At 56.1% G+C, this 26,138-nt stretch overlaps 8 protein-coding genes across 8 annotated transcripts; 4 read left to right on the top strand and 4 right to left on the bottom strand.

Moving 5' to 3' along the window:
- Positions 1-1,058, top strand: GLRG_11249 (uncharacterized protein; the record flags this gene model as incomplete). Its single annotated transcript, XM_008101934.1, has 2 exons — positions 1-141; positions 207-1,058. 2 exons carry the CDS (start codon positions 1-3, stop codon positions 1,056-1,058), a joined length of 993 nt encoding a protein of 330 aa, XP_008100125.1.
- Positions 1,059-5,226: 4,168 nt separating this feature from the next.
- On the top strand, positions 5,227-7,451 carry GLRG_11248 (dihydroxy-acid dehydratase; the record flags this gene model as incomplete). Its single annotated transcript, XM_008101933.1, has 4 exons — positions 5,227-5,385; positions 5,562-5,663; positions 5,793-5,907; positions 5,980-7,451. 4 exons carry the CDS (start codon positions 5,227-5,229, stop codon positions 7,449-7,451), a joined length of 1,848 nt encoding a protein of 615 aa, XP_008100124.1.
- Positions 7,452-8,523: 1,072 nt separating this feature from the next.
- On the bottom strand, positions 8,524-10,252 carry GLRG_11247 (glycolipid 2-alpha-mannosyltransferase; the record flags this gene model as incomplete). Its single annotated transcript, XM_008101932.1, has 5 exons — positions 8,524-8,865; positions 8,917-9,319; positions 9,368-9,454; positions 9,507-9,905; positions 9,963-10,252. 5 exons carry the CDS (start codon positions 10,250-10,252, stop codon positions 8,524-8,526), a joined length of 1,521 nt encoding a protein of 506 aa, XP_008100123.1.
- A 3,292-nt stretch (positions 10,253-13,544) lies between these two features.
- Positions 13,545-14,495, bottom strand: GLRG_11246 (short chain dehydrogenase; the record flags this gene model as incomplete). The annotated part of the gene is made up of 1 exon (XM_008101931.1): positions 13,545-14,495. The coding sequence occupies one exon, from the start codon at positions 14,493-14,495 to the stop codon at positions 13,545-13,547; it is 951 nt and encodes a 316-aa protein (XP_008100122.1).
- Positions 14,496-15,204: 709 nt separating this feature from the next.
- GLRG_11245 (ribosomal protein L15) lies at positions 15,205-16,215 on the bottom strand (the record flags this gene model as incomplete). The annotated part of the gene is made up of 2 exons (XM_008101930.1): positions 15,205-15,790; positions 15,866-16,215. 2 exons carry the CDS (start codon positions 16,213-16,215, stop codon positions 15,205-15,207), a joined length of 936 nt encoding a protein of 311 aa, XP_008100121.1.
- A 1,274-nt stretch (positions 16,216-17,489) lies between these two features.
- GLRG_11244 (PX domain-containing protein) lies at positions 17,490-20,101 on the top strand (the record flags this gene model as incomplete). Its single annotated transcript, XM_008101929.1, has 5 exons — positions 17,490-17,982; positions 18,188-18,997; positions 19,045-19,184; positions 19,243-19,836; positions 19,892-20,101. 5 exons carry the CDS (start codon positions 17,490-17,492, stop codon positions 20,099-20,101), a joined length of 2,247 nt encoding a protein of 748 aa, XP_008100120.1.
- Positions 20,102-21,070: 969 nt separating this feature from the next.
- GLRG_11243 (uncharacterized protein) lies at positions 21,071-21,927 on the top strand (the record flags this gene model as incomplete). The annotated part of the gene is made up of 2 exons (XM_008101928.1): positions 21,071-21,076; positions 21,244-21,927. 2 exons carry the CDS (start codon positions 21,071-21,073, stop codon positions 21,925-21,927), a joined length of 690 nt encoding a protein of 229 aa, XP_008100119.1.
- Positions 21,928-24,053: 2,126 nt separating this feature from the next.
- GLRG_11242 (nucleotide sugar dehydrogenase) lies at positions 24,054-25,415 on the bottom strand (the record flags this gene model as incomplete). The annotated part of the gene is made up of 1 exon (XM_008101927.1): positions 24,054-25,415. The coding sequence occupies one exon, from the start codon at positions 25,413-25,415 to the stop codon at positions 24,054-24,056; it is 1,362 nt and encodes a 453-aa protein (XP_008100118.1).
- Positions 25,416-26,138: the final 723 nt, after the last annotated feature.

Genomic DNA, 26,138 nt, shown 5'->3' with positions numbered 1-26,138 from the left:
ATGTCTCCCACGATGCAATTGGCGCCACACACGGCCACATACACTCCTACTTCCGACGCCATGGATCGTCATGAGTACGGTGTCACCAAGAACCGCAAGGCGGCTTCGACCGGCGGCGGTAGAGCATGGAGCGAGGATGAGGTATGTCTCACCAGAAACTCGTGGCTTCGACCCACGCTCTTAGAACCCCTCTAACTTCTGAACAGGAAGTCTATCTTCTCCAGACTCGTCTTCAAAAGATGCCCTACAAGCACATTGCCGCTCACTTGAAGAAGACTGAGCTGGCATGCCGCCTTCACTACCACCAGCTTAGCCACGGCAGCAACCGCCGCAAGCAGCGCACGACTTCGGTCTCTTCTGGTTCCTCTGCGAACCACTCCCCCGTCATGCAACCGACCATGCCTTCTCCGATCAGAGAGCCGACCCCTCGCTCTGTGTCTCCTCCCGGCCGCGCGACGAGCTACGCCCCCGTCTCTCCCGCTCCTATGCAACTCTCTAGCATTATGGGCAACGGTGCTTCTCCTCGGCTTCCAGCCATTCTCCCCAAGCCCGTCTGCATGACCATGCCGGCTCGCACGTCCTCTCCCAACAGAGGATACCCCACCCCTCTCCCCGAGCCTCACAGCGCCGCTCTCCCCCATCCTTCCTTCCACCCTATGTCCAGCAGCCTCCCTATGACGCCGCCGCTGCGTCTTAATTGTGCTCTCCCCCCTGCTCAACCCCCCATCAGCCACCAACATGTCGACATGAACCGCCTGCAGTCCGTCTACACCGCTCACCGCGCTTCATTCTGGGCTGCCATTGCCAACGACTACGGCCCGGGTGCCAGCCCTGTCGTCCTGGAGCAGGCATGGAAGAACGGCGCGTGCTGCGGCCAGAACCAGGCTAGCACGCCCATCACCCCCACTTCCAGCCCTGACAACCTGGATCGTGAAAGCTACGACAAGCCCCAAGACAAGACCCGTATCTCTGCTATTCTCGGCATTGACGCCAACCCGCGCTCCCCCCGCGAGCGCGAGTTGGTGAGACGCATGGAGGAACAGCGTGTCGGAGCCTGAGCCAACTCGGGCTTTTGACCCTGTCCCGTACCTTAATTACTTCTACCAGTGTATTACTTCACCTTTTTGCGTCTGACCTTACTTTGGGGGGGGGGGGGGGGTTATGCTTTCCTTGAATGAGAGCAAAACAAGACTACAGCATCAAGCCGACAGCCTTGTTCTTTGCTACTATGGGATTCTCTCACGCGAGCCGCCTTATTTGTCTTGGGCTTTGGATGGCACCCAATTTTCTAGATCGTACACGATCAAACAACATGGAGGGAAACTGCGAATACAGTTGCGAGCGATATCCGGCGCAGGGGGGAACGGTTGTCTGGGGGGCTTCGGAGGAAGGGCCCTCTCCTTTTTTTGTTCTGGTTTCTTTTTCTGATTTTTTTCTTTCCAATTTTCAATTTTGTTTGCTTCGAGTCAGCTAGGCAAAACCCTAGTGATCTAGGAGGCCCATGTGATGGAACCGAGAGCCGCATTCCTGAAACGGGGTGGTCAGGCACAACGAGCAGTGTGGATGAGATTTCACATATCTTCCATCTTGTTGGGGATATCTTTTCAACCCGTTGCAGAAATGAAGTGATGACACGAACCACACAGCCTCGCGCCGATATGCATTTTCCTACTAGACGTGTTTTGGCAGGTTTATTTGTACAATAGAAAGTTGGCCCTCCGGGTCAACGAGTGAGATTTCACGCAGATGACGATTGCTTTTTGCTTTTTCTGTTTTCCTCCCTATTTCTATTTCAAAACGGCGAATTGAGAAGTCATAGTTTTGAGAGAAATCTGTCTTGGATACGGTGATGTCACGTCCTCGGTGCCGAGTGAGTGTGTGTTTGTGTGTTCTCGTTGCTAACAAGGATGGATGGATTCTTACGATGGTAAAGGGAAACAAGTTTGCCCAAGCGTGCGTGGTGTTTTGACGCTTCCTATTACCCGCTGTGTGTTTACTTCCTTGTTTCTTACCCTTTTTCGGCATTCTCTGAAATCCCCTCGACGAGGTTAACATGGTATCGTGACTAATAGTCGACACCGTCTGGCAGGGCTTTGATCGTCCAGGCCCCAGTCGCAGTCGCCGATGTAAAGGCAGACGCGAATGTTGCTTTAGAACAAACTTCCATACACGGACATACGGTCGATCAAACCCATTGGCAAGCTGGAGTCTCGTGAGATGGCTGCAGCCAAAATATGGGATAAAACACGACCATGGTTTCCCCGCGGAAACTTCAGGTTTCCAGCTTGGACAGTCTATTTTGGATCACAGGTCAGTCGAGTACGAAGTGTGCTTGGGTGTGTGTAAGAGAGAGAGAGAGAGAGATATCGGAATCACCGATTGCATGAAGTCCAAGTTCGGATGAGTGAGTACGTACCTTAGCTGTCCAGATATACTTCTGTCTTGGTCCAGCTCGGGTTTTCTTCTGTTCACCCTCCCCCCCCTTCTCGACAGCGATACCTAGCCGTCCGCCCATATTGGGCTGAAAACCCCCCAAGCCTCTGGTTGTTTTGCCGTCGGTCCCCACTGATCTGCATCACTTGACCCTCCTCCGAAACCTTCTTTCCTCTCATCTCGTGAAGCATAAATGGTTTGGGGCAGGCTGGGCTGCACGGGCGCCAAGCATCGTCCCTGGACCTGTTATGACGACGAGCAGCAGCGGCCACAAATAGGGGACCAAAGGGAAGAGGGCCTCGTCATGGGCTGCGCCATCCATCTGGGTCTTGAAACGAGCAGAGTTGGGCGGATAGCTCGGATGATGCGGGTGGCACGACGAACACCCTTCTCTTCCTCATCCATTTTTTCCATCCTACTTCCAACACCAGCCAGCCCGTCTTCCGTGTCGATCCAAACAGAGTATCCAGCAGATTTTCATCCCATACCGCTGGTTAGAGGACCGAAGGGCCGCGGCGTCAGGGAACATGGGTCCATTCCTGCCAGCGAGTCTCGATCAAATCCGAGCCGAGTCTCACCCTCACTCTCTCTGACCTTTTCCTGACCTCACACGAACAAAACAAGGTTGTTGGCACGTTTGTTGTTTCCGCTCTTCGAAACCGCCCCAACAAATCCCCTTCCATCCAAGAAACGGTTTTGTTGCAGAGCCGGTGTTGCCTGCATACACGTTCTTCCACCGGCAGCAGCAGCACTCGCGCATCCGACTCGGACGCACAATGCACACGCTGCATACGATAGACAAGTGTGCGTATTAATAGGCCAGGTAGATTTCCTTGCAAGGTTGCGTCGAAGCAACCCCGCGCCCAGACAGTCACCATCCGTCCATCGACCGCTCGAGCCTCGGGGTGCGGGGAGGGCGAGCCACGAAGAAAGGGGTGCGGAGAGGCCGTTGACCAGTGGTAACCAACCTGTGCCTCGTACCAAAAGACCCCGAGTGTCGGTCCTCAATCCCCGAGTCGCGAACCGACGATGACCCGTTCCTCGGCCCCAGATTCCTTCCACCCTCGGGTAGATTTTGCTGGGTCTTTTACGTCCACCACCAGTCAAAAGCGTAGCCATTACATGCCTGGTGTCTTCCCGCCTTGAGACAAGAGGGTTCGTCGAAAACGTTTATATAGCGGTGAAGAGGAAGAAACAAGTTTAAAAGATTTTAAAAAAAAAAAAAGGTTAAAAAGACTATGTAATGGCCTTCACTACTCTCTGATTTGTTCGGACTCTCGCTACTCTGATCCACGTCGGGAAACGGCATCCAATGTAACTCGCCGGCAGCCAACTACCGCTTAACATGCACACCTTTGTGGTTGGTTTTTTTCTCTCTCAAGGGGGGAACACCCTCACGTATTAGGTGGGGGTAGCGATAAGATCTTCTTACCCACAAGTACGGACATTGCGTCCAGACTGTGACTTGTCCCCGGCGCATCATGCATCGCTCGAATGCTAGCAGCAGCAACAACATCCCCCCGGTCCAGGAACCAGTCATGATGGGTGTATCTTGGTTTTACCACCCGCGCCAAGGTGAGCTAACTGAGGTCGCTAACGTAGCAGAGAACATGCCCACGGGCAGCCGGCGCTGCGTTGTCTGCCCCCCATTCATCGGCTCATTGTGCCACAGACTGGCGCCATGCAGTCAGTCGCCCGTTCAGTCGACATCATTGACCCTTGACCCTCTCTTTCTTTGACGTCTCGTTACTTGTTGGGCTATCTCCTGATTTGTGGCAACACGAGTGATGGCGGTCGACGAACAGCCATAAGGGTTGTGGAACACAACGTCCATCGGAAAGAATGACGGCGCCTATGCAGTCGAGGCTCCGGGTACGGATATATTTACACAATGTCACATGTCTCTTGGACTCCTAACCTCCACGATTGGGAGATGACAATCCCGTGTAGCCAAGTGCCATTTTCCGGCATCCCTCACCTCATGGCAGTCCTTTTTCCGACATAGCCGTCGACGGGTCTTCTCCATCTCGTTACCCCTCTCTTCACCATATATCCATCCCCCCCCCCCCCCCCCAACTCCCGTTCAATTCTCCCGCCAAAAGTCAATTGGAACCCGTTGACCCATCCTGACTCCACACACCCCCCGCGGACTACACCCCACCATACCCGACCTCCTCTCCGGCCGCAGCTGGCTAGGATCAGCCGACTGAGAGAGCTTCGAGCCGCCTCATCTCCGTCAGCAGTCCTCCCAATGGGCTCGCGTGCAATAAGCAGGACCGGGTTGAGGAGGGGTCCCGAGCGGGTCTGCTTCCCCCCCGAGGTTCGGTGGAACACTGACGATGTCCCCCCTCCGTAGTCCATGTATTGCAATCACAGAGCGAGGGGTATGCAGTGTTGCCGTTGTTCCCCCCACTTTTGCCCGCATTGTCAAAATATGCCAACTGCTTCCGAGAGCTGTGATCTCGAACTCTATGCGTGGGATAAGGTTCAAAAGAGGTGGCCTCCCCCCTAGTCGCGTCTTTGCTCTCGACGCTTAGCTAGCTCCTAAGAACTGAATCCTTTCTTCTCCCTCCCACCCTCTCTCTCCGTTCATCTTTGTTGACAAACGCCTCCTTCTCGTTGCAACGCCGCCGCCGGGTAGATAAGGTAGCTACGATAGCTTTACTCTCCGGGTTCCCGCGTACTTTTGAGGTCCTCGACACAACACCAGTCTTTCTCCCTCCTGACTCGCAACTGAAACAAATCACCACTTTTCCCCGCCTGGATAAAAAAACACAAAGTGCCTTTTTGACGATGAACGGTGAACAAGCAGACCACGTCCCCAGCGGCGCCGTGGAGACTGGCTACAAGGACAGCCACGACTACATCCAGTTCCAGGAGCACGCGATTGACGGCCAGTTGAACCGCTGGTCGCACACGATCACGAGGGAACATGACTTTCCCGGAGCACAGGTATGGAGACACAAGCCGCCCCCCCCCCCCCCCTCTCTTTCTTTCCGCCTCTCTTGTGTGTGCTTGGTCGTGGGGTTACGGAAAATGTGGGGTCGCGGCCGGCGATTGCGGGGTGTTGCTCCGCCTGGGAGGGTTGCAGAAACGCGGACGGAAAGATGGCTGACCGGTGTCCGCAGGCCATGTTGTACGGCGCCGGCGTGCCGAACAAGGAAATGATGAAGAAGGCGCCGCATGTCGGTATCGCGACGGTCTGGTGGGAGGGCAACCCTTGCAAGTATGTATCTACCTTTCACCGAGCGAGCGAGCTTGCTTCTCATGATGACAAGGACTAACACGACGGCGCAGCACACATCGTAAGCACATACATATTGAGGGAGACTGCCGCTGAGGAGCAACATGACTAACAGGAAGCAGTGCTTGACTTTGGCAAGATCGTGAAGAAGGCTGTTGAGAAGCAGGGCATGCTCGGATGGCAGTTCAACACCGTCGGCGTGTCAGACGCCATCACAATGGGAGGAGAAGGTATGTCTGCACCCTCCCAGATCTCGAATCACAATACTTTCAGCACACCCTCTCACACACACACACACCCAGGTATGCGCTTCTCCCTGCAGACCCGTGAGATCATTGCCGACAGCATCGAGTCCGTGACGTGCGCGCAGCACCACGACGCCAACATCTCGATCCCCGGGTGCGACAAGAACATGCCTGGCACCATCATGGCCGCGGCGCGCCACAACCGGCCGTTCATCATGATCTACGGCGGCACCATCATGAAGGGCCACTCGGACCTCCTCGAGAAGCCCATCAACATCAGCACCTGCTACGAGGCCCGCGGCGCCTTCACCTACGACCGCCTGCACGCCAAGTGCAACCCGGGCGCAGAGGGCCGCACCCCCTCCGACGTCCTCGACGACATTGAGCAGCACGCCTGCCCCGGCGCCGGCGCCTGCGGCGGCATGTACACTGCCAACACCATGGCCACCGCCATCGAGGCCATGGGCCTCTCCCTGCCCGGGTCCTCGTCGTACCCGGCCCTCTCTCCGGAAAAGGCGCGCGAGTGCGAGCGCGCCGCCGAGGCCATCAAGGTCGTCATGGAGAAGGGCCTCCGCCCGCGCGACCTCATGACCCGCGCGGCCTTCGAGAACGCCCTCGTGCTGACCATGATCCTCGGCGGCTCCACCAACGGCGTGCTGCACTTCCTCGCCATGGCCAACACGGCCGACGTGCCCCTGACCATCGACGACATCGACCGCACCAGCAACCGCGTCCCCTTCCTCGCCGACCTCGCGCCGTCGGGTCAGTACTACATGGAAGACCTCTACAAGGTCGGCGGCACCCCGTCCGTCCTCAAGATGCTCGTCGCCGCCGGCCTCATCGACGGCACCATCATGACCGTGACGGGCCGCACCCTCGCCGAGAACGTCGCCGACTGGCCGTCCCTCGACCCGAACCAGAAGATCATCCGCCCCCTCTCGGACCCGATCAAGAAGACGGGCCACATCCGCATCCTCCGCGGCAACCTCGCCCCGGGGGGCGCCGTCGCCAAGATCACCGGCAAGGAGGGCCTCTCCTTCACGGGCGCCGCCCGCGTCTTCGACAAGGAGCACGAGCTCGACGCCGCCCTGTCGGCGGGGTCCATCCGCCGCGAGGACGGCAACCTCGTGCTGATCGTCCGCTACGAGGGCCCCAAGGGCGGACCCGGCATGCCGGAGCAGCTCCGCGCCAGCGCGGCCATCATGGGCGCCGGCCTCGACAACGTGGCGCTCGTCACGGACGGCCGGTACAGCGGCGCCTCCCACGGCTTCATCGTCGGCCACGTGTGCCCCGAGGCGGCGGTCGGCGGGCCGCTCGCGCTCGTCCGGAACGGCGACACCGTCACCATCAACGCCGAGACGAACAGCATCGACGCCGTCGACGTCGACGAGGCCGAGTTCGAGAGGCGGAGGCAGGAGTGGAAGGCCCCGCCGCCCCACGTGAGGAGGGGCGTGCTGGGCAAGTACGCGCGGTTGGTTGGAGATGCCAGCCACGGCGCCGTGACGGATCAGTCGGACCCCTCATGGTGATGGGCCTGCTGCTCCTTATGAGATGCCCACCCGCCCGCCTGTGAGCAAGTGAGGTAAAACGAAAGGGGAAAAAAAGAGAGAAAGAGAAAGACGATGAGCATATCTTATTGCAAAGATGTAGATACTCGGCATAATTTGATGCAAATCAGCGTGGCAGAGTGCTGGGCCCGGTTCCAAAGTGAAAACTATAAATCTGCCAAAAGCCAGTTTTCCAGCTATTGAACCCTCCCACATTAGATGATGAGATTCTTTGTGCTTTCAGACATAATTTAGGATCAAAAAGTAACCAAGTAGTCATGTCCAGGTGTGAATGGCGGGGGGGCGCCTCCTTTATTCAAAGTTCTCGGTGTGCATGCAGTCAAATCCCAGAGACTGACTACATGGTGCTGACAGCCTCACCATTAGTAAGAGGCCTGTCTAAAATACAACACAATCACACATGCCTCACCGACATGGGCAAAGAGTCAGCAGCAGCAGCATCAAGGTAGGCGAGTTAGGATGCCACATATATACAATTCCGCCGGAGGGCTAGGCCGTTCTAGCATGCACTCCTCTCTAATACTGACAATAGACGTCCATATTTCGTTGCTTTCGCGTCCCATTGGTATCCTTGTGCATGCAGAAAAGAGGTTTGTTTAGCCCCTTTGTCTCTCTTCCCCCTTCTCTTGAAGAACCAAAACCAAATAGACTTCGCTTAGCCTGGGAGATGATGACCCAAGCCAGTCGTTTCTGTAGCTTTCCACCGTTCTATTTCATGCGTCGCAATCCCTCGTGTGGTGTGTGGTAAAGAATGAAGAAAAAGCTGATTATGGACAATGACCGAACACTTTGATACCCTTTAACTCCCAAAGAACTCGAGCAAGACCGATACTGGCAATGCCGCTACACACGCGTGCAAACATGACTGAAACCCGCTGAAGACAGAGAGGGTTCAATGTCCCCACTTCGTCAATATGCAATTCCTTTTTTCGTCGTTTCCCCCGTAACTGGTGCCAGAAGCATGCGCCGTGGGCGTGACTCGTGACATCATATGCGATGTTGTGCCGTCGCTGTTGCAGTTGTTATTTTGCAATTACGGGCTGGCCCATCCACCTGCGACATCAACCCATTCGGCGAGGCACGATCCCTCCTTGCCCTCGACGTCGACAATGTCTGTGTCGCATCTGCATCTGCATCCGACTCCGTTCTCCTTCTCAGCGTCCCAGTCTTCCCAGTACTTGTCTTCTTCGATACGCTTCTTCTCGTCGAGCGTGGTCTTCTCAAGGTAGGGTTCTCTGGGCAGTTGTCTGGCCGGGGCGTTCGCAGGGCAGTGCTGGATGGTGGTGTGCCGGTAACCAAAGTCGCGGAAGTAGTGGATGTCGCGGGGTGCGAGGAGGGCGCCGGCAGCCAAGGAGTGGATAGGGGCATCACCCCACTACGTTTGTTAGCTCAGTCCCGACCATGTCGTGTGCATCCATAGACTCACGCGTTCCATCCAGAAGCCTCCACTGCGGTCCATCATCTCGAAGAACTCCTCGTACTCCTTGCTGCGGAACCAGTCAAGGCTGGCAATCTCAAAGTTTGACCAGAAATGGCACATGTTGTACGATTCGCCTTCCATGGCCTCGGGGTCAATCTCGGGAAGGTTGTTGCGGTTCGGGTCGCTGCGCAGGACCTCCTCAGGGAGAGGGCTTTGGTCGGTAGGCGGCTCCTCCTTCTTCTCGACAGGGTCAACGAACATCTCCCACAAGCCCTTGGACTTGAGGCCCTTGAGTCGCTTGTAGGCGGAGGCGTAGCGGAAGATATTGGGAACAGTCTCGCGGAGCTCCTTGACGGCGATGGTGAAGCCGTAAGTCTTGTTGGCGTCGATCATGGCCCAGAAGGGATCACTGCGATGGTCAGCAACTGGGCTAGCGGCCCCGGGAGCCACCACTTACTAGGTAATGTCACAGAAGTACTTGATCTCGGGCTCAAGACGCCAGTACCAGTTGTACTTGGCGAGGAGCTCGTGCTTGTAGAAGAATCTGACAGATGTTAGTGCCCGAACAGCCATCGCCTGTGAAAAGGCCTGCTTACCCAGAGTAGAAACGACACATGGCGTGGTAGCTCTCCAAGCCACCGTACATGACGGCGGCGTCGCCCTGCTTGGCGATACCCTCCTTGGCGACCTTGTGATCAATCCAGTCGGGGTAGCCCCACATATCAGGGCCAACCTTGCCAAACTCGACGGGGGCAGAAGTGTAGTTCCTGACGACCTCCTTAAAGGTCTCGTTGAAGTCGCCGTCGTTCAGGAAGACATAAGGGTAGTGGTACCAGCGGTTGAAGTGACGCTCGATGGATTTGATCGACTGGATGACACCGTCCAGCTCCTTATTGCGGGCCAGGACGACGAAGGCACCGTTGGCCCTGGGTCTGCTCGTGTCGGGCTCGAGGCATCCGGTAACGAACACCTTGTCATGCTCTTCACTGATTTTCCTGCGCGAAATCCACGTCAGACTTGTCGATAATGGACGGGGAGGAGATTGTACATACCTGATGGCGGGGGGCGCACCCGCGGGCATCAATATCCTCCCAGGCGAGCTGGGGTGTCTGACGAATAGTACGAGGATGAGGATGACGACGATCAGAGGAAAGAGGATGACAACGCCGAGAGGAACCGAGATGCTCGAATTGCCGCGGAGCCGCAGAGGTCTTCTGAAGAAGGCGAGGCGCGACGTCAGTCTGTTCTGGCGAGCATGCTTCGTGGCAGGCTTCTCGTCGGCGGTGGGCAGTTGCGGCGTTGTTGAGGGGATGGCCTTGACGGCCCGTCTAAAGAGATCCATGGTTGCGGCTACGGCGTACCGTGGCCAGCAGAGAGAGGTGCGACGGGAAGAAGAAGTCGGTCGGTCAGGTGCTCAAGCGGGCGTTGAAAGGCGGGTTGGAGAGATGGGATGGCTCCGAGGGTGGCGCTGGGTGGGAAACGTGTGTCGAGGTTGATTAGGATCGGATAAGGGGTGGGAGGGTGGCTTGGGGTGCGATTAAGACTTTTGGATGAACTCGCAAACCGCGAACGAAAAAGCAAGGCTGCGTCTCGTCGAAGCAGCGAAAATCAAATCAATAGAGTAAGGGGATCGTTCCAGTTGACCGGAGGGGGAGAGACGGACGATGCGAATTGCAAAGGGGACGTGAACGAGCGGCAGGGACGAAGTTTCCCTCGAGCAAGGCGTCGATGTCGGCTTCAGCTACGGTGGTGGTGGTTGTGTTGATGGTGGAGTGCTGAGCTGACCGAAGACGGGAGAAGCTGAGACTAAACAGTCTTCAGGCTACCTTACGCGTCCAGGGATTCACGGGTATCAGCACACGAGTAGCGACGGGGCCGGGGCTGTCCCTGATGGAGGGTGTGAGATGTGGATGCGGATGCGGCAGCGGCGCACGGCACAGCAAACCAGCGCGCAATGGTCAATGGCACGTCGGATGGTTGACTGCCCTGTCGTGCCGACAGAAACCCCCAGAGAGCGACGGGTTGAGCAGAAGTCGATGGCCAACTGCGTCGAGGAGATGTCTCTCGGCAGGCGACGTAGGCCAGTGGGCGTTCGCACGAGAGGAGAGAAGCGCGCGACCCCAAACGCTGTCGTTGTCTTTCGTGGTCGGGTCGGGGAGGAGAAGGAGTAGGAGGAGGAGGCGGAGGGAGGTTGGAGAGGGAAGTTCGTCGACAGAGAGGGGTGGGTTCGTAAAGTTGGAGGAAGTAGGGGAGAAGAAAGGGATTGGGCTGGTTAATCGGGAAAGAAACCAACTTTTTTTTAGGGGGGGTGTGGGAAAAGAGGCTGACAGATGTCACGGATACGGATGAGAAGTAGAGTTAAGGTCAGCCGGCTGGTATGGGGATTCTTTTCCCCCCCTTCCTCTCCCCTTCTTCTTCTAGGTATTACTCCTTGTCTTTGGTGATAAGAAGCCCGGGGGGGGGGGGGGACCGGGGAGACTCTTGGACAGTGGGGGCACAGAGGAAGAGAAGCGCACGCTGAAATACAGGTACATAGCTACCTATCTACATAGTATATACCTGTGGCAGGCAAGAAGGTACCTGGGTAGGTAATGTACCTACCAAGGTATCTCAGATAAGTCGCATACCTAAGTAGGTACCTAGGTGGTCTATCTGGGTAGATAGGGTGGCGATGCAGAACAAACCTGAAAGGACACGAGGGCAAGGTGTCAAAGATATGGCATAACAAGGGGAAAAGGGTCCGCCAACCGGTATTCGATCCGTTAGCGCTCCTTTGTTCACTTGCCTTGTTGATGGCCAACAAGACAAAAAGCCCCTGTTCCTGTTAGGTATTTATTTGTACAATTATGGCCGTTACCACTGCCACTGCCACTGCCACTGCCACTGCCACCCTCCAACACCCACCCGTTGCACCCTTATCCACCCTCCTCCCATCTTCGGGTTGTCTTGTTGCTTCATCTTTGCTTCGACCGGCCTTGGGCCACCTTGCCTTTCCCCAATCACGTCCCTTTTTTTTTTTTTTACATGTATCTGTCTGACGGGTGTGCCAGAGACCAGACCGCACTGGACCGCATCTGGACGGGGAGCTGCAACGAGTTCCGGCCAAGTCCAAGGAAACCATAGTGGGTACCGGGGGGCTCTAGTGGATCTCGACTGAGCCAGGTACGTCACTCATTGGATACATTATACTGCCAAGGAGCGCGGAAAGGAGGATGTGGATCCCTTCTTTTGCTGTACGTACTACCACCTTGTCCGTACCTATCTAGGTACCCAGGTAGGTGCAGGATTCGAGGCAATCTGGACCTTCCTCTCCTTCTCGACACCTTCTGCATCTCATCATCACTGCGAATTGTGTGGCCCAAGGGAATTCCTTTTCTTAATGCTTCCCATTGCCCTGCCAGCTGCCAGCTGCCAGCTGCCGTCAACATCGCATTGCACCGCATCCCCTTTCCCTAATGCCAATTTCCCACTTGCGCCAATGCCAGCGACCTCCGGAGGAAACAAGAGCCAACTTGATATTGGTTACCCGACAGCCAGGTGTCCTAGCCTTGAAGCTTGCCTCCAAACCATTATGTACCTGTATTCCTTCCTTAGGGTACACTACCTACCCAAGTGCCGAGGCAAGCTACATAAGGTAATTCCAAGATAATTCCAAGGTAATTATATCCAGCTCTGTCCCTATAGCAGCGGCATTCCCGTCCAATCGCGCAACCTGTTCGTCCCCCCTTCAGCGCATGCCACACTAGGTACCATCCCGCCCCCCCCCCCCCCCCCCCCCACGTGACAGCGGCTCCTGATTGTTCTTGCTCAACGCAACCGATACGTATTTTTCGTACCTGTGGTGAACTTTCATGAGCTCATATCCGTCCCATTAGCTCACATCTGGATAACCATGACTTCAACCATATCAATTAGCCGGGTTGTACAAAGTAACGTATGACTAGTGTACCCTGCTGCTTCGACTTGTGGTTGCTGCTCTTTTTTAACCTCCAATGCCTCAGCGTGTCGTTCCACATGCCGTTGCGCTGTCCGCTCAAGCCACACACAGACACACACACACAACCCCTTCGTCGAGCATATCTCGCCTCCCTTGAAGAACGCCAACGGCCTCATGTATTGCCTTGATCGCGATGCATCGATGTTAAGCTTAAACTACAATAGCAATAGTGGCAGTCGGTTCGCCGGGATTTCAACTGTTCTCCGCATAGTTGACTATCGTCGACTAGATGGTGTGCCGTTTTCTGTTGGTATATATTGCCGTCATGTTCATGTGGTTTCCAGAATCCCCCTTGAAAAATGAATTTTTTATCTCCCAAGTACATCATATACCCAGTCAGCTGTTGATTACGCGAGGCATGGTGGGTTGAAGGTCTGGGCCATTTGCTGCTAGAATCATTATAATCGACCAACAAAATATCATGTTCCACCTTGTAACACCCTTCAACGTTTACAATGGTGGGCAAGGTTTATGACAAGATGCTGCTCCCCTCAGTTGCGCCGAAATGGCCAGCTCAAATATCACATTGCCAATACCATCAGAATCAGTCGTCCAACTCCCAGATGGCATAGCCTCGTCATATATACTACCACATTCATATTCTCCCCTACCAATATTGGTCTCGCAGAGTCCGGGCTCATTTCTCCTTGCTGTATAGCTTCTTCTCCAAGAAGCTTAGTCTCCCCATAATCATCTTGACCAGCGGTTCCTCCAAGACCGCCGGCACCAAGTCCGCGAGCCACATCTGTAGCGCATGCCCCCAATACGGCACCACCACCGCGCGCCCACATCCAACCCGGTCCAGGATGCTCTCTGCCATCGTCTGGACCGAGGGCCAGAACACCCGCGGCGGCATCAACTCTCTCCTCGTCGCCACCGCCCCGACCCTCATCCCGAGAACTTCAACATCCGCCTGGGCGATCGCGAGCTCGCGAACCATACTCGTCGACAGCGCGACCAGGTACGCCTTGCAGCCACCGTAGAACGACAGCAGCGGCAGCCCCATGTCGGCAATCGAGCCCACGTTGATAATAAGCGCGGGCGCCGCCGGGTTCCTGAGCCTCGGCAGGAGGATCGCAGACAGCAGCGTCGGGAACAGGGCGTTCATATGCACGTTGTCTGCAATCTCCTCCAACGTGGACTCGTCGAGACGCCGCAGGACGGGGACCATCGGCACGCCGCCGACGTTGTTCACCAACACCCTCAAGTTGAGGTCCTTCAGCGGGGCCAGCATGGCATCCCATGGTCGCGCGCCAGCGCCTAGGGCCACCGCGTCGCCGACCACGATCCGGAACTCCCGGCCCGGGTGCCGCAGGGCCAGGCCGCGCCGGACGTCACCCAGCTTGGCTTCGTTGCGGCCGTGAATGATGACGTTGAAGCCGCGGCGGGCGAGTTCGTCGGCGAGGCCCTTGCCGATGCCGTCGCTCGCGCCGGTGACGAGGGCCCACGCGGGCTTTCCGTCGACGGCCCTGAGGTAGCGGCCAAGCCCAGGTTTGCGGAAGAAGGGGAAGAAGGGCCAGGCAAGATTGTACGCGATGGCGACGAGGGCGGCAACCCCGACGGATGGTAGAAAACCGAGAGGGGCCATGTTATTGAAAGGGGTGCTGGTAAGTCTTGAAAGCAAAAGAGGAATGAGCCTATCGTCCCCCTCTTCCCCAAATGTTTCCGCCACATCCTATTTAAACATTTTCTTGATATACAAGGAAACAGGAGCACCAATGACCGGACCAGCAATCCAGTCGATGATGTCTGCGAAACCGACTCCCGAGGCAGGGATATGGCGAGGAAACGTAAAACGTTCGCTCTTCATGCTCTCCGCGTGGGCGCTCGCCATCCGAAAACAAGGCATTGCCAGAGACGACGGCACAGCGTTCCGGGACACGGATACGCTCTCCTCCCACTCGCTTTCGGGAGTCAAATGGTCCTCGGCACGTGCGCCAGATCCTCCCGTGCGTGCCGTAGCCCGTGTGTGGATGGGGGCTTCTCAGTACCGGTAGGTAATAATCCCACGACCGGGAGAACGTTGAGCTGAACTCTCCCCACCTTCTGCTTTGCGCTTATGTATTTTGATGCTTGATCCCGTACACGAGAGGCTGTTGTCAATATCAAACGGAAGACGGCAAGCGAGAAGAGGCCCAGCGCTCTTTGCATGGGGTAGTATACAATGTCTGTACATACATGTCGCCGGAAAAATAATAGTACAGTTTTTCTTTTCTTTCTGCGCTTCGTCCGCCGAGCTTTGTCTCTGTACACACCACCTCGAACCCCCTTTCCTCTGCGTTCCGTCGGCCTCGCAGTTACCAGAGGAGCTCGTCCTTGAGCTCCTTCTTCCCTGGCTTGTTGTGGCGGTTGACATTCTTCACACGCTTTTTCGGGATGGGCACCTTGAAGTACAGACTGGGCGACTCGCCCTCCTTGAGCAGGTGGCTCAGGTAGCCGCGATGGGCGGGGTCACGGTAGTACTCTATGTCCTCACGGCTCGTGGGGTCGGGCAGGCGGTACTTGAAGGGCTTTGAGCGGGCCTCGGCGAGGACGCCAGCGACGTACTCCTTGCCGACGGGCAGCGGCTTATCCGTGTTCTCGCTCTCGCCGCGCAGAATGCGCTTGATGGACTGCTTGGTGTAGAACCTCGTGAGGATCTTGCCGCCGTTGGCCTCGACGGCATCGATGGCGGAGGCGGAGGCGCGCGAGACCATGATGTCGATGGGCTGGCGCAGGTCCTGCTTGCCGCGGCCGAGAAGTTTGATGCCGTCCTTCACGGTGCCGACGAGGCCTGACTCGATAATCTCCTTGACGGTGATTTGCTTTGTGGGGTCGATGCGGCCTGCGTCGATCCATTGCTGGAGCTTGTCGAGGTTCAGCTTGGACATGCGAGGGGCGCGCCTGGTCATATTAGTGATAGCTCTCAGTCGATCTCGACGTAATTGGCGGCGCATGACCGCGGGGAAAACCACCTACTTGTTGTCAAAACCCTTGGTTCCCCTTTGCACGATCAAGGGCGTCTGGCCACCCTGGAACCACGGCTTGACGTGGCCGTGCTGTCCCTGACCCTTGTGACCTCTTCCGGATGTCTTGCCCTTACCGGAAGAGGCACCTCGACCCAGGCGGATGCGCTTGTTGTAGGCGCTCTTGTTGTCGCTCAAGCTCGCAAGGATGGATGCATTGCGGATGGTGGTGGCGGTGGTGGTGGTGGTACCGATGGACAGGCCAGCGAAGAGGGAGACGAGGCTCGGGGGGTTCGTGGAAGGTCGCAGGGCTCGACTACAGCATGTCGTGAGATGCAATGGGGACAGTAACCGTGGAGGCATTGTGACGATTGGTGTGTGGTGGTGGTGGTCAACGACAGTGACACGCCCAAGATGGCCCAGTTCCAGCTTGGGTCCTCCAAAATTTCCAATGGAGCCTCACACAGGAGCTGCAGTCGCGCAGCCGGCAGAACCACGCGAAGAAACGCCGGGACCGCACAGCCACACAATGTAGCTGCGTGGCGGTGGGTGGAAATCTAGAAAAAAATGTGGCTGGTGTGTTAGGTAAGCTTTGTCGATGGAGCAGGGAACCTCCACTGGCTGGAGTCATGACTTACGTCCAAGTTGTCTGTGCCTGAAGCTCCCCTGGTCGCAGCCCAGTGCCCCCCCCTAGCTGCGCGTGTTCTCGCCGACAGGGACTGTTTGCTCCGCTGTAGCGTGGTGTCCTAGTCGGAACAGCCAGTACCCACGACTTCACCTTCACTAACGGGAGGACCCAGGCCAAGGCACAGACAAGTCAGGCACAGACAACTTAGACCCAACGATGGGGATTTGGCCTTCTGGGCTTACATACCTACCCTATCCGTGCTACCTACGGGCATGTAAGTATCCCTTGTCCCCGTTCCCGTGGTTGCCGTCGTCTCTTTCCCGAAGCCCACAGCCCGCCTTGACTCTCGAAGAGTGTCTCAAGCTTCGGCTTCATAGCTCTGCCCTCCTGGCCGGATTGGAGACTAAGTTTCAGGCTTCCCCCTCCCAGTACCCTGCTCGTAGGACCATCATCTGTTTTTCCTACGTACCTACACACACATAAATATACTATATATGTGCGTCATCAATTGAGGTTGCGTGGAATCTCATTGTGGCCTCTCGCATCCTCCCATTTGCGCGTGCATCCCTTGATCTTCAGTTTGGTGTTGCAACGAAGGCAGCGCAAAGCTCTCTGGGTATACACACCATACCTTGCTGTAAGCTCGCTGTGCGCGGTGTTTGTCTGCTACCTACTGATCCCGGAATTTGGTCGTCGCCCTGTTCTTATCTTGTCACTCTCCCAGCCGCCCTCCTCCAGCTCGCAATTACGCATCGATTACGAGGCCTCGCTCACTTACGACACCTAGCCTTCTCTCTGTTTCGAACCCCAGGCAGCAGCCGGCCATCCAATTGTCATTGGAAGGGAACTCACACAACCACCAGACGGGTCACATAGCATAAGCTAGCTACGAGCACAGTACCACCAGCCAGATCCAGTATCACCTTGACGACGCTTGATCTCCGACGCCGCACTCTGCCCTCTGTCTGCCCTCTCCCCCAATTGGCGGCCGATACATAATCGCCATACAATGTCGCTCTTCGGCTCGTCACCGCCGGCCGATTCTCCGTCCAACACCTCTGCTGCACCCTCGCGCTCCCTATTCGACGACGAGCCCATGTCCAAGTCCGGTTCCAACTCCCTCTTCGCCGACGACGATCTCGCCGGCGCCGACACCTCGCCATGGGATATGCCTACCCCAAGGAAGAAGCAGTCCCGCGCCGACGTTGTCCGCAACTTACTGCCCGCCTCCGACGTACCCGACGCCTACATCGAGACCTTTGATACCGTCGCGCGCGAGGATGGCGTAGGAGGGCGCGTCAATGCTGGCGGCGTGGCCAAGCTGTTTGCCGCCGCGCGCCTGCCAGCCGACCACCAGGCGCAGATCATGTCCATGGTTGTGCCAGCTGCAGGTGGCGACATTGCCGTCGGACGAGGCGAGTTCAACGTCATTCTGGCTCTCATTGCCCTGGCGCAGCAGGGCGAGACCATCAGTCTCGACACTGTAGACGAGCAACGCAGAAGTGAGTGCATCTTTTATTCTCTCCCACCCCATCATTACTTTTCCTCCATCCACCTTGCACTTTATGTCATGACCTCGGTACCCTGGCCCAGCCCCCCCAAGCTATCGACTATCGCAGCTCCCTGGACCTGACCTTACCACTTATCAGTGCGCCGCAATCTGTGTGGGGTCCTGTTCCTTGCTAATTGCCAATACGCTAAATCCAGACCTCCCACTCCCCAAGCTTGCCGGCCTGACTGCTGCGCCCGAGATGCCTCCCGTCTCCGAGCTTGCTGCCAAACCTCCCCAAGCTCCTACAACCCCCCCCGTTCAAGAATCCGCATCGCCGCCGCCGTCTCAGCCAAGCACTCTGCGTCGATCTCCGATGGACTTCCCAGAAGCCGAGGACCCATGGAACTCCCCTGACGTGCACAAGGGCCACGCGCACACCATCGCTGAATCCCCCAGCAGGACCAACGGCTCCAGCCCCCAGCGCCCTGCACCTAATGCCAACGGTAACGGCAACGGCAACGGCAATGGTAACGGCAATTACAGCTCGTCGCCGAGCACTGCCATCGCCGGTCGAACCATATCTGCCTACGCAGCTAGCTCTCCGACAGGTTCCGGACGTCAGAATGTAAACAGTGGCACGTCACCAGGCGGCGGCTGGGGTGGCTATTTCGATGGCAGCACCACGAGCGGCGGCTTCAACGAACCCGTCCCCAGCCAGATTACAAGTCCTTTCGGCGGCACGAGCAGCGCACGCGACACGACTGGAAACTCCGCTACTGTGCCGTCTCTGCGCCCTACCGTGAGCGCCCGATCGGGAGGCCCTGTGGAGGAGAACATTATCGTCTCTTTACTACCCGAGAAGGAGGGTCTGTTTATGTTCCAGCACCACAACTACGAGGTTTCGAGCATCCGGCGGGGCAGCAAGGTTATCCGACGGTACAGCGACTTCGTATGGCTTTTGGACTGTCTGCACAAGCGATATCCTTTCCGTGCGCTGCCTCTGTTGCCGCCCAAGCGTGTCGCTGGTAAGTTTAACCCCCCGCACTCGTCGACTTTCTACTGACGATACAAGTTAATGGCAACCACTTTTCCAACGATGGCGCCTTTATCGAGAAGCGTCGCAGGGGTTTGGCGAGGTTTCTGAACGCGCTCGTTCGTCATCCTATCCTTGGCCAGGAGCAGCTCATCATCATGTTCCTGACTGTGCCAACTGTAAGCTAGAGCCACCACTCTTGCCGACCCGTTGAACCTCGCTAATTGTTAGTATCAGGAATTGGCCGTGTGGCGCAAGCAGGCCACCATATCCGTCCAAGACGAGTTTCAAGGGCGTGTTTTGCCCCCCGGGCTGGAGGACTCGTTGCCCCCTACCCTCGAGGCACTGTTTGACAAGACGCGGACCGGCATTCGACGTTCGGCTGAGCTGTACATCAACATTTGCAACATCATGGACCGCTTAGTGAAGCGCAGCGAGGGAGTTGCAGCCGACCACGCCCGCATTGCCATGTCTCTCACTTCCCTGACGGAAGCGAGTGCCGACACCTACGCAACCGACACTAACGAAGTACCTCTGCTCAACGATGGCCTGACATCCATGAGCAGGCATCTGAGAACGTGTCAGACCCTGTTGGAAGACGAAAGCAAGGCTTGGGACGAGGGAGTGCTGGAGGACCTGAAGCGCCAGCGCGACGCGCTCGTCAGCATCCGCGACTTGTTCGATCGGAGGGAACGTCTTGACAAGGACAATATCCCTTACCTCGAGCGGAGGATCCAGACGAACGAGACAAAGCTGGCCAATCTTCGCAGCAAACCCGCCGACCTTGTGAAGCCGGGTGAGATCGAGAAGGTGGTTGACGCGATCATCAAGGTACGTAAATGTGGTCCCACACCTCACGGAACGACGATATTAACGAACGCTGCAGGATAAAGAGTCCATCGTTAACCAGCACAACCGGTCCATCTTCATCAAGGAATGCATCCGCGATGAGCTCATCTACTTCCAGCAGACGCAGTTCCACGTCTCACGATGGAACCAGGACTGGGCTCAGGAGCGTGTCAAGTACTCCGAGATGTTGGCCGACAACTGGCGCCGTCTTCTCGACGAGCTGGAGGGCATGCCCCTCGGCGACTGATGTCTCCTCCCCCTCGCCTATTTTCAAGCCTCGACTTTGCATATCAGCGTCTTCTCCATCCCTGGCGTTCCGGTCTTTTCCCTACATCCGCCAGACTATTCAACTAACCCGTTGGACCGGTCGGCGGCAGCCCTAGGCTTGTACGAAATTGTGTCGTCCTTCTCTGAGCGCGATATTTTCCCAGACCAGATGTACATCTCAGAGCAGGAACCCGTTGCCGAATACCCTTTGGTTGCGCAAGTTGCTTTTAATACGTGGTACTTAATTCCCATCTTCGCTGTTCCAGTATCTAGTTTCTATCTTGTGTGATTGGCCCATCACCGTTGTCCGAGGTCTAGAGTACTTGGTCTATTTACTGGGATACAGTGGACTGTCAAGATGGTGTTCAACCATTTCCCAGCTTATGTGACTCCTGAGACTAGTGACTTGAGTTTATTATCACCAGCTTGACGTCTTCAAGTCATTCTATATATGCCCTGGTATCAGGGCAGCAAAAGCTCATTCTTGGATATCCTGTTCCGGGACCCCTTTACGTTTCCCCCATTACCTCTAAAGCTCTTCAACACTCCCATCCGTACCAGTAACAAGGTACATTCATTCCTGAGCCACACAATTAATCTACCCGGGTCTCTTCACTATCGAGGTGAATTTCCTTCACTCTTCTTGCCCCGCTCTACCGCCAACCAGGACAAGGGTGGGGGCTTCGATGGGCACAATCTGTTGTATCATGACAGCGAGTGAGCCACCACCCAAACTATGAGATCGATTAGTCGTTGAGCAGACCACTGTGGAACAAGACGCACAAAAGAAGTATCCGAGGGAAGCTGTTTTGCTACGTTCTGTTCTTTATTCCTCGTTCCCTCTCCAAGTGAAAGATAGTAAAAAGTCTACCTTTGTGAGCTTGGGGGACATCCCGATACCATCATCATAAAGCAACAAGAATCAGAAACCTGAGTTTCACTACCCGTAATGGCTGTAAGTGTTCTTTCATCTGTATTTCTTTAATTGTTCTTGCTACGAGGATACCTTCCATGGTTTCATCTCTAAGCTGGGCGAGCTTCAAGATGATCCTACCTTTTCTGGATTCATTCGATCTACTTATTTTCCCGCAATCAAGACGCTTGGTTTTTGACGATCCACAGAGAAAAAAGCCTGAGGAGGAGGAGGAGGAGGAGGAGGAGGAGGAGAAGGAGGAGGAGGAGAAGGAGGAGGAGGAGGCCAGACTGTTTGTCAGCGACGACGAGGACTCTGGAACCGACGCAAACACCGCCGCCAACGAATTGGTCCCCGAGTCCGCCGACGGGGCCGTCAGCGAGGCTGAGTCCTTTACCAGCAGCATCGACGCCAATGCCCGCGCCCTCAACCTCCATGGCCGCGGCGGCGGCAAGGACGACCCCCACAGCGGTTGCACGACGCGCGCTTACCTCCAGGACGGCCAGGACTACACCGGTAACAACGTCCGCCGCTGCAAGGCGGTCCGGTACAACCCGGCATTTGCCACGTGGTGCTTCTGCAGCCGCCAGAAGAAGTGCAAGCCCGAGATCAACTTCACGGACAAGAACGGTTTCGTCACGTGCCGGACCTGCCACGCCTGTCGAGCGCACTCCGAGACCCGCGACATTGGCGACAAAGCCGAGCGTCAGAAGGCGAAGGCGGCCAAGATCAGGGAGTGGAGGGACAAGGCCAGGGGTGGCCTTTTCTTCCATTGCGGAAAGCCCGTTAACGAGACGCCCCGTCGGGGGCCCGGTTCGGACGACGAGGACCCCAACGGCATGGACGGCTCGTCCGGTGGTGGGATTGGCGGTACCCTGATCGCTGGCCACTGAGGGAGGCACCTCACGGGCTTTTTCTCGCCGGTAACAGTCAACATGAGAGGCGACGACATGGGATGGCACGGGAAAACATGGGACGACACAGAATGAAAAGTCCGCAGTCTTTGGGCGAGACGAATACTGGATTAAACTTCTAATGAGAGGGCGACGGATGTGCTTAACTCTCCGAGTGGATTACTTTCCTCTCCCATCGTCATATCTTCAATACAATGAGCAGCAGACTCCAAAATGAGATATAGGCAGTTTTAAACAACTGCCGATTTCGGATGGAATATCGATTGGTCCCAAAAGTCAAACTATATCCGGAGCACAAAGCTGCTTCAAAAAGCTTGATGGATTGTAGACACAGTCGCTTGCAGTTGGGATATTGACATCCAAGTCTGGCAAATCATAATCATCCGGTTTTTGTTTCCCTCTTTCCTTCCTTCTCACCCCTCTCCCCTTTCGATAAGCTTTTAGGGGCGCTTACATAGCAAAACATGATTGAAACTCAAAATATCCAGCCACATAAGACGAAAGCAGGAGCTTCCTAAAAAGCTGCTCGGGCAACATACCCGCGTTATTTATCACTCAGCAAACTCTTGTGGCTGTAAGCTGTTTGGCGATTGGCACACTGTGGCGAAAACCAAAAGAGGGGGGAAAAACCACCTTGGTGGCTGATTTCCCGTCCTCCCAGTCCTATAAGACATTGGAGAGCTCTTGGCTTGACCTTATCACCATTATCATTCTCGCCAAGCGATGTAAACGGACGGGCTTCACGGCCTGCGATAAGGCTGCGCCGCAAGCTTCACAGCACCGACACCCGCTTGCTCATGCAGAAGGGGTGCGCACATCTTCCTCGACTGTGAGAAAGCATGTGTTTACAGTGCCCTTGGGGAGGCAAACGATGAACCAAAGGGGGGTGGATGCTGAGGTGCCTTTCTCAAAATCATCCACGAGCAGCACTCACCTAATGTCGTCAATATCATCTCTCCTCGTTCAACAACATCGCTCACCGCCTCCTACACACCATCTTCACTTAGCAGCTGCAGCTCGATTTTTATCTCGGCCTCGTATCGTCCCGTCCTGCATCATTTCCCACCAGACGGTCAACATGTCAAGCGGGCCGTCCCAAATAGATCTAAAAAGCAACGCTCTTATCTCCAGGGTCGAGATGGTGGTCGGCTCAATATGGGCAAGGCTGCCAACTAGAGGACGAGACCCCTGGCTACTTGCTGGAATCACGCATGCCGATAGATAATGCACCGCGATATGGGCGCCAGCGTATATCAGGGCTGATTAGAGACACAGCACCGACTTATCATATATATCAACCACCCAAGGCTACTGGTTGTGCAGCGCGGGCGACACCTCATGGCAACCTTTATTTTCAAAACGCTCGCCGCACCGACGAAGATGGGTCAGCTCGGCAACTCGGCACGGCTGACAATGTGACGGTGTTCCATCGGAAGAGGCGCAGACGGAGGCTAGCTGAATAACTTGTGCCGTCTTTACCGACAGATCTCCCGGAGGCACCAGTTTGTCGCAGGATTTATAAGGGCGACGCCCAACATCAACAGGCACTTCGCTCTCGAGTACCGGGTGTATCGCAGCACGACACACGTCAGGTATTTATACGTCACTACATGGAACGACATCGCAATGCATTCAAATTATGGGTCGGCATCAGGAACAGCAATGCATTCCTGGGATATGTACGGAGTATCTCACAATGTATTGCTGACAGGTCATCAATGCTCTTCCCCAAATCGATTCTCGTCCAAACGCAACAATCCGACCATTTTTTTTTATCTACCGAATATACCATGGTACCCCCCGATGAGGACAAAGGAAAAGAAACCAAAAAGGAAAAGAGAAAAAAAAGGCCCAAAGTATTACATCCGTTGTGCTGCGAGATGGCACGTTATATGTGTGGTTCATTCAGCCTGCGGTTTGCTCCTATAGATATCAACCAGCACCACAGATCATCATGGGGCCGAAGCCAAGGTAATGACAATCCACTGATTGGAGGGGGGGGGAAAAGTGATAAGACACTGGAGAGGGATGGATTGGATGACGATGACGCTGAAGAGAAGGCGCCACAGTCAGCCCGATTGCAGCCACAAACCTTGGCCGAAGCTTCAGTTGCACCACATCTCGACCCGAGTCGTTTCGAGCTGGCTCAGGAGATCAAAGTCGAGCCCCGTTTGCCGGAAGGCAACAACGATCATGTCGAAGCGCTGCTCGAGCGATTTGATGTTCCAGTCCTCGACGTCCAGACGGTCAATCTGTGGTACAGCTTCCTGCTTGACGAGGGGATCGGCCCAGCACACATCGACCTTCTCAGTCAGCACGAGGCTCTTGGCGAGCTCGAGGCCGGGGGAGTTGACCAGATGAGACTGGCCCTTCTTGAAGCCCATGCCGACGACAAGGACGCTGGGGCGCGGCTTCTCGGCACATAGCGCCTCAACCACGCGCTGAGCGATGGCCGCTGGACGGGCGCGCATTTTCTCTGTTGCGTGTTGAAGGAGAGGGAACTGGCTGTTGGAGAGAAGGTAGTATGGGTTTACCGGGATACAGTGACCACCGACACCGAGACTGGGCGTGAAGGGCATGTATCCGAAAGGCTTGGTCGCCGCCGCGCCGGACACCTCGTAGGGATCGACACCGTGTCCCAAGCACGCGTCGGCCATCTCGTTTGCGAAGGCAATGCACATCATGCGCTGGCAGTTCTCATACAGCTTGGTCATCTCGGCGACCTCAGGCCGCGAAACGGGAACGACGTGGTCGAAAACCTGCGAGTAGAGGCGGACAATAGCGTTTAATGAGCCAGGCACCACGTCGTCCAAGCCGGATACGATCTTGGGGATGGCAAAGGCAGGGGGTTCGATACGACCGGGATCGACACGCTCGGGAGACATGCCGGCGAAGAAGTGACGCTCCTTGGCGAGGGGGCCCAGCAGCTCTCTGGTCATGCCGACTGCGACAGAGGATTCGATGACAACCACGGAGCCAGGACGGGCGTACGTGGCGACGTTCTTGAGGGCGGATCTCAGGAAGGACGAGTCAATGCTCTGGTCGGGGCGCAAGAGCGTAGGGACGGAGATGAGGAAGTGGGTAGCCGCCGCCATGTCGCTGGGCTTGCAGGTGAACTTGGCCTTACTGTCCGGGCCGAACTCTTTCTCGAGGCCCTGGACGCGCGCCTCGGAAACGTCGAAGCCGAGGACATTGAACTTGCGAGCAAAGTTGCCCACGAGGTGCTCTCCGACATACCCGACACCGATAACGGCCACCAGCGGCTCCGCCTCGAGGTCAATGGAACTGGCAACGGTCGCGAGCTCCTCATCCGACTCGCACTCCTCGGTGGGAGGAGTGATGGGGTAGTAGCCATCGTGGGAGAATTCACAAGCCCCCGACTTGTCTTCCGTCGATTCAAAGGGGTAGGCGTTGCGACATGTCGGAGACCGCTCTGGGGTGTCGGGGGTAAGAACCTGAGCATCCATTACGATTATGATGAAACGAAGGTATAAACGAACAACTGGGTGTTGGCAGAGGAGGGATATGCGGTGGAGATGAGCTATCTATGGAAGATGAACGGGAGGATGCCCTCTTGATATCTTCTTGTCGAAGTGGTCAACTACACTGCCAAGCAGCCAGCTCTCGAGGACAAGATGTGAAGAAGGGGGAGAGAGGGGTGCATGGGGAGAGAGGGAAGAGAAACCTTGTTGGAAAGAACGGAGACGGGAATTAAAAAGAATTGCCAACCGAGGTGCCAACATGATGAACAGACGCAAAGAGTAAGAAGGAGGAGACAGCTCACTCGATGTGGCCATGCCACTGGCGTCACCTACTCGAGCTTGTACAGACCCAGATCGTTGCGGCAGCCTCTCTCTCCCCCTCTGCCTCTGTCTCTCTCTCCATGGACCATGGCAGCACCTGTGGCAAGCAAAGGTTGAGACATGGCTACGAAGCCGAGCTGAGTTTGCCGCCGGTCCTAATCGGGATCCACGTCTGCAGCAGGCGTGAACGCCATGTCATGGTGGTAGTGGTGAGGTGAGGCCACCCCCAAAAGATAGCCGGCGGTACGCGGCTGGGGTAGCGACAGGGCTGTGAGCAAATCAACAGGAAAAAATAGCCAGGAAAACGAAGATGAGATGATAGTTTCAGGCCCAGGCTGGCACCTGCGCAGAGATAGGACTCGGAACGGGGGGAGAAAGTCAAACGGG

The sequence above is a fragment of the Colletotrichum graminicola genome (assembly GCF_000149035.1).
Source record: "Colletotrichum graminicola M1.001 genomic scaffold supercont1.79, whole genome shotgun sequence".
NCBI classification, from domain to species: domain Eukaryota; kingdom Fungi; phylum Ascomycota; class Sordariomycetes; order Glomerellales; family Glomerellaceae; genus Colletotrichum; species Colletotrichum graminicola.
This window is presented reverse-complemented; position numbering and strand designations above follow the sequence as displayed.